This window comes from Schistocerca gregaria, chromosome 1 (genome assembly GCF_023897955.1).
Source record: "Schistocerca gregaria isolate iqSchGreg1 chromosome 1, iqSchGreg1.2, whole genome shotgun sequence".
In the NCBI taxonomy this organism is placed as follows: Eukaryota; Metazoa; Arthropoda; class Insecta; order Orthoptera; family Acrididae; genus Schistocerca; species Schistocerca gregaria.
Window position 1 is genome coordinate 987,367,633 of NC_064920.1, and position 7,646 is coordinate 987,375,278.

Consider the following 7,646-nt stretch of genomic DNA (forward strand, 5'->3'; position numbering starts at 1 on the left):
TAGATTATGCAGTGTAAGATCCTATGTCCGAGGCATAAGGAATACTGAATGCCCCAAATGTATGCGACTGTGGTGGAAGCACGATATAACCTTTTTCTCACTAACTTTGCTGCAAGCGACAAGCAACAGCATATGCTACTTAATTTCAGTGTCCTGTGCTTTATGTTGGAAAGGAACAACAAGATTAGAAATGAAGAAGAATACTCAGCGAAGTGTTCCAGGAAAGTGTCTGAAGCAAATGGCAGCTGTTGTCTAGTAAAAAGAACTACCAAGACGTAAGTTGAAATCACTCGAATTTAGCTGCGCATTGTACAGCATAATAAAACAAAACAAAATTTGCAGTAATTTTGGGGTTCAAGCGGCATGATCTACTCGTCCTAGGAAATGTTCACTACCTCCCATTGATCAATATATTAAGTGCTGAAAACAAAAGAAACAGGGTCCACCGCTTTTAAGTGAAACACAGGGAATTTTATTTCCTATTGTACCAGTGATTTCAGTTACTGTATTCTTTGTAATTGATTTGAAATAAGAGCTTTACACATTCAGTGACTCCTCAGAAATGAACCATGGCACTTAAATTTTTACCTAAATTTTTTGTTTTCATATTTTTTTTAAATTCTGAACTTTTTACACTCTTGTAAAAAATTTTCTGTTAGATACTGCAAATGATATGAAATTATAATTTGCATCCTTTCAAATAATATAATTTTAATGTGAATAAATCTTTGTTACTTTCTGTTTTCTTAGTTTGACATTTGGCACTTTCAGCATTTCCGTTATCAGTCTACAATTGGCTACGCTATGTTACCACCAGATTGGCTATAGCCAATGATGTAATGTCAACAGCAGCACAAAATAGAAGAACTGAACACTATGCTTACTTTAGCCAGTAAATTTTCAGAATTTGTTGAGCAATTTCTTTTACACAATCTGCAAATGTTACATTGCTGGCTTGTACTACAACGAAGTAATGAGGTTTGAAAAAGGGCTGGTTAATTTCAATTTTAAGTGTTAACACTGCATTCTAGCAGAATCTTTCAGGTAAGAAGCCTGGGATTTCACCAATCTTCTGCTAGGCAGTTGCACAACCCCTAAGCCACCCCTGCATAGTGGCTCTGCACAACTGCATGGACTACATCAGCACACCTTTTACATCACCACAACATGCACCTGCAAACATTACAATGCTACAACAGCCATTGTAATTTATAGATCTACATTACCTACCTCAAACCTTTTAATTATAGTGTGATACTACTTCCCTTCATCCCAGGGTAAAAGAATAATGGATAATAACGTAAGAAGGAATGAATGTAACTATGTGTAAGGAATGATCATATTCATGCCCTAATAAATATACAATGAAGTAAAGTCACAAAAATTACATGTTGAAAAATTGAGATTATTTGATAGTAAACAAATTCCAAAACATTGAGACTAGGGGGTATAATTTTCATTTACAAATACTGTTATAACTAATCAGTTTTTCATTTTAAGCACTGCACTAATACAACTGCCATGCAATATTTTTATGTTTATATTGGATGAGTAATAACAAAAATGAAAATAGATGAACAGTGGCACATTGCTGATGTGCAACAATTCACTGGCACAACAGTACACTGACAACCCTTATTCAGTGAGAGAGAACTTACAAAAGAAAAACACTGATGGATCAGAAACTAGTTAAGTTTTTATGTCCCAAAACATCAATTCACAGTAAGTGACATTCATTTTCTCCATTTTATCTACTATTTTTATCGTGAAATTTTTGTCCCTGTAATGTGAGTAGGCTAATATATTTTTTTGACAGATGTGATTCATATGATATTTCAAACACAGGAAACTTCAATTTAACAAGCTGCCCACAGAATGCAGGAAATATATAGGGAAATTCATATTAATAACCAAACATACAACTGTTTAACAATTTACCATGCTCAACACGCATTAACAACTGCAACGACCAATGCCTTACAACTGCAGTTACTGCAGTAACCATTTTCAACCATCAAAGTGGAATTCACTTTCTGGCACATAAAATGCTAGTCCGAATAGTTATTGTAACCAATGCAGAAATTGATCAAGTGTGAGTGAGCGAGCAAATGAATGTCATCTACGCCATGTGGATTTAGGGTAAATCAGACATTATTGTAAAATGTCTGAAGTAGGTTGAAATATTTCACATACCAAAATAAGGATGAGTTCATTACCTGATATGTGTTGTCAAAGCTGTCATACATAAACCTTGTGATGAGAGACGTTTTCCCAACTGCAAAAAGAAAATTGTTAATTACAAGCATTATTGATAAAATGATTTAACAATGCATGTTAAATTATGTCATCAAGTTCTTAAATTGTTTTAGGCAGCTTTCAAAATTCAGCACCAGAAAGCAACAAGCAAACTAGGTCTTACCAACATGTAAAAGAAACACTCCATAAATATTGACCAAGACTAGAGTGTGACACTGGAATCCCCTCCCTCCAAAGTCTTTATTGTCTTGGCACTGATCTGTAGCATAACCCAAAGTGTAGGTTACGTTGGAAGGTAATAATTTGGTTGAGAGTTGGCAAAGCCAACAAATGTGAGAGCCAAACGAAGGTTGTGGTACTACAGTTATCTGTTGCCCACCCTACTGTTTATGCTCGTGCCCTATTTAATACACTTCTCACCATGAAAGCTAAAACTCAAAGATGAATTTAGAAAACCTACATCAGATAATGGATGAGTATTTTGATGCACATTAAGTACACAGATCATACATAAACAACAAAAATACAAGCACAGTCCACTATGCAACTTTTACCCTAGTCACCTGTATGTGCAATGTATGTCCTACTTAGCTGGCAACTGTAATGATTGATTCATTTGATATACTTGTTCTTTCTAATTGCTATCTTCTTCTGATTCTCTGTTCCTATCACATTCATAGATGAAACTGCAAGAACTTCTGACAGGAAAAAGAAGTTTAATACCCTGTCAAAACTATCATCAGAGACCAAGCAAAAGCTCTGATTACAAAAGGATGGCAAAGGAAATTGGCCATACTCTTTTCAAAGGAGCCATCTTGGCTTTCACCTGGAGTGATTTAAAGAAAACAAAGAAAACCTAAATCTGGATGGCCAGATGAGAATTTGACCATCACTCTCCTGAATAAGAGTCCAGTGTTCTAACTACGGCATCACTTCACTTGGTATGAACTGATTGTATCAGTGCCAGACGTAAAGAAGAATTTAGGGTACAACATTCCACCAATGACAAGGCCATTACAGATGGAGCAAAATCTCATGTAGGGCAACAATGGGGGACAAAACCAATGGAAATCTTTAAATATTTGCTTTAAACTATTTAGGAAAACCACAAGACAGACCTAAATCAGGATGATTTGAAGGGAATGTGAAGCCCGTTATTTCCTAACGGGATCAAATCAATAAATGTCTAATGCAGGACATAGTAGTGACCATATAATACTGTGCTGCTTGCAGTTGTCATATTGACTTTCAAAGAAGTACATATACGAGCCAGATTTACTCATATCAATGGAGCAGAAAGGTTCTATATAGCAGCAGCACCACTGAAACATGTCACTGAAGATCTACATGCCTACAACCATATAACTGACAACTGCCTACTTCTCCATTTCACGTACATTATAAGAGAAAGCAATTCATTTCCATCACGTCTAATTCTTAACCATTTGTGAGTGATATTTACATATTATTAAGAAATAATTGAAAGGATCACTACCAATCAGACTGACAAACCGAAATATCATTAAATATTACATTCTAAGTTTCAACTACCCACATTCTGAGCCTGACTGTCTCCTTCATCGTGAAAAATGTACGTTGCTGATACATAAAAACGTCACGTACATTATGGAAATTGCTGAAAGTTCCTAACATAAAAAACAATGACATTTAATAAAGGGCATGTACCATTTACAGAAAAACAACAAATTATATCTATCTTCAGTGAACTTTGCATCAACATATTACGAGCACGGAAGAATTTAAAAAGTCATTCGGATTTTTACGCTTTTATCTCATTTAGAAAATTAGTAATTTTATGAGCAAACTTAGTATGTCCTTTCGCGATCTTTTATAATACAATTTATGAGTAAAATACGGAATTTTATTTACTGAATTTTATGGGTTAATTGGTAATACGCAAAAACATCGATGAAAGTTTGTTCTCTATTAAGTAAAGGAACCCGTCACTACCGCAGAAAGTAAATATGTTGTACGACGGCCGTTATTTACATCTAGGCAAAGTAACAGCAATGTAAAAATTGGTGCACAATAGTACTAACAAACTTAAATTACGGTATGACAGTAGTTGACAGCCGGATATGAACAATGCACGTCATGTTTCGAAAGTACATAGTCTAGTTGCCAATAAAATAATCACAGCATGAACACGATATATTGCTCGTAATATTTATAAAGAATGCTTTTATGCTGAAAACAGTAAAGCACAACTTACCGCTTTGCTCTCCTAAGAAAACTAATTTAAACTTGCGTAATGGGTTGCCGAAATCGCCCGAGGATGACATTTTTCGGCTCGTTTATCTAAATTAGTACGTATATTAGATGTAACTTTTATGCAAACCGTTTCACAGAAATCATTAAACCACGAAAATTGACAGCCCCTCCTATTAATCACTAATCCGCCACGTTACGACGTTACAGCCCGTGACGTCACTACAATCCCACTTCTGTCATAGATAACAATAGGTGGACTATTCCAGAGACGTACAATGTAGTTCGATAACTATGGATCCGATAAAACAGGCGATCAATGATTATTTTTGGAATGATCATATGAGAGGCAGTACACGGCTCTCAAATTAGTTATAATAATATATATAATCAGAGTTTTTAGGATATCAATAAAAGCGTTAATCCACTCCAAAGCTTTTCATGTTTTATATAATTACATCGTCATTGCCAATAAGTTATACCTTTTTTCGTATAAACAGAAAGAGAGCTTAGCAAATTATCACAACAAAATCTTGAATGTTCGATCACACAAAACATCAGCAAGCATCTCCGCCTTTTATCAGACGCTGTCAGAAATTTCAGATAACATGTGAAGCTTTATCAAAGTGCTTGTATTTGTGCTTCTTTTTTCTTCTATTACTTTTCGTTCTCTCTAGTCTCCGAATTTATTTCAATGTCTTCATCATATATGATGATATGATGGACAAGACAGAGTTCAGCAGTCACTTACAGTGTGCATACCGTAAAGCCACGTATTCCTAACTAAGGCTGTAGTTGTGTTTACACTTCCCCGATAAAATAAAACGAGGTAGCTTATTTTATTTTAAAATTTGCAGGAAAGGAGAAAACAATGATTCTCATGACAAATGTAATTTTCTTGCAGTCAGATTTCACTTGTAATATCAGACAGTGTCAGAATATTGGGAGATGTTTTTAGTTTGATATCGATATTACCTGCCAACGCTAACAGCCCTATTTAGCAACGCAGAGGATTCAGAGAAATGTAATTTTGATACATCACATTTCGGTTGCATATATCGAGGAAAAATTTGAAACAGATCACGGAGAAATCGAGTCTTAGAAATCTACACGTGATTTTCTGATTTTTAACTGGAAATGACGTGGTAAAATAGTGTGTAAATATATCCATAAATATGTTGAACTTCTCATCTGTGATTTCATATCTACATTTCAGTCCATGTTTCCATCTTTAGTAAATTCCTAAAGTATTCAATGTTTTAGTGACTGAAGGTTCTTCCTACTTTTTTGTTTCTATTTTTTTAATTAGGTTTGTATTGAAGGTATTTCAAGAAGCTGTGCATAGTGGTCACTGAAATCTGTGATGAAGTTTCTAGCTGCATTTTCATGGCTTTCCTTGTTTATCAGTATCATATCAATAGTGGTGCTGGATACACTTGTAACTCAGGTAGGGGAATTTATAATTGAGAGCAGGTTGCGTGTTGGACAAATAACCATAAGGTCATCTCTATTTTTTGAAACTTTGTTAAAGTCAGCGTTACAGTCTCCACATACTATAATTGTTTTGTTTAGGCCCCTGATACTGTCAAGACTACCTTCAAGGCGGTTAAAGAATATTTTTAATTTTGAGTCCAGAGGCCAAGTCCCAGTGATGGTAAAGGCAGACACTAACAGCTCCCTTAGTCGTTGGTGCTGATGTGACATGGCATCGAACATTGTGAAGGTTCCGATTGAGACTCTTGTTGAACTGCAAATGCAGTCAGCATTTGGCCCAAAGCATTAATGGAAGATGCGACAGAGAGGTTTTGCTCTGCCCTCTGCTCTCAATACCTAGGCCAAGTAGAGATGCTGGTGGAATTATTTATGATCATGTGGCCAGTGAAGGGAAACAGCACCACACGGCCAGGGATCTCTACGATGCTTGATCTGTAACGTGCAGGCCGAGGCAGTGTGCATCATTCATGCACTGTCATCTGCTGATGTAGCTCCTTCGAGGTTAGGCCGCCACCACACCACTACTGTGAGACGGGTTGCCTGTCTGTATAGCATACAGCTCATACACAGCATCCCTCCTCCACTCAAAGGACGAGAGGGTGCAGCACATCTGAATGTCCTAGGAACCTGGTGCCTCTTCATTAGCTGCCTATGGAACTGGTGACCCCATAGGGCTGAGGATGATGTCCATCAAAGCTGGTGTCCATATTGGGGGGGGGGGGTTTCTCATCGTAGGCTGAATCCACCTTAGTAGCTGTGGCGTTAGCATGACTGAATGCCAGCCAAAAGGGCACAGGTTCGATTCCCAGCTGGTTCAGAGATTTTCTCCACTTGAGAACTGGGTGTTGTATTGCCCTCATCGTCAATGACGTACAAGTCGCCTAAATGGCATCACATAAAGAGACTTGCACCTGGCAGCAAGCTGCCACACGACAAAGAGAGACAGAAAGAAACAAGTGGCCGCAGAATGTGGACCCTTTAGCTGCTGTGATTGTGCTGCTGTCCAAGATTTTGGGAGGAGGGATGTCCAACTCTGGGACAAAAGATTGTGTTAATTCACAGCTAGGAGGCATCTCTGTTTGCTGAGGGTGCAAGTGGTTGACATAGCATCGAACATTGTGAAGGTTCCGATTGAGACTCTTGTTGAACTGCAAATGCAGTCGGCATTTCGGCCAAAGCATTAATGGAAGATGTGACAGAGAGGTTTTGCTCTGCCCTCTGCTCTAAATACCTAGACCAAATAGAGATGCTGGCGGAACTATTTGTGATCATGTAGCCACTGAAGGGAAACAGCACCACATGGCCAGGGATCTCTAGTGATGCTTGATCTGTCACATGCAGGCCGAGGCAGTGTGAAAAATGGAACCATGGTGCAGTCGTGCTTGCACCATGATCTACTCCAGCTAATGGGTGATCACTGCTGGTGACCACTGGCGGCGAATTTCGGAGAAAATAATGCCTAGACATCATCTTTTTTTGTACTAACGGTGGCGTCGACACCTCAGTTGGGACAGAGTTCTCATAGTATAGTGGATGACATGTTTGACCTGGTACTGCCATCCAGGGAGATCTCCATCTGAGCTGACGCCATCCTGACAGGTGACACGTTAAGACGCCAAAACTAGAGTGAGGGCTTGATTTAAGTCATAACAGCAGTGCAGCTTTGC

At 37.8% G+C, this 7,646-nt stretch overlaps 1 protein-coding gene across 2 annotated transcripts in view; it reads right to left on the reverse strand.

Annotated features, from left to right (window-relative positions):
- LOC126277900 (ras-related protein Rab6) overlaps positions 1 to 4,750 on the reverse strand; it is an 88,710-nt gene extending 83,960 nt beyond the window's left edge. The window contains exons 1-2 of one of the 2 annotated variants that reach the window (XM_049977467.1): positions 4,490 to 4,745; positions 2,217 to 2,275 (exon numbers count right to left, since the gene is read on the reverse strand). In XM_049977467.1, the coding sequence (XP_049833424.1) occupies positions 2,217 to 2,275; positions 4,490 to 4,559 (129 nt within the window). In that variant the 5' untranslated portion in view covers positions 4,560 to 4,745. Of the gene's footprint in view, positions 1 to 2,216; positions 2,276 to 4,489 lie in introns of both variants that reach the window. The other variant, XM_049977459.1, reaches the window with a different exon arrangement.
- Positions 4,751 to 7,646: the final 2,896 nt, after the last annotated feature.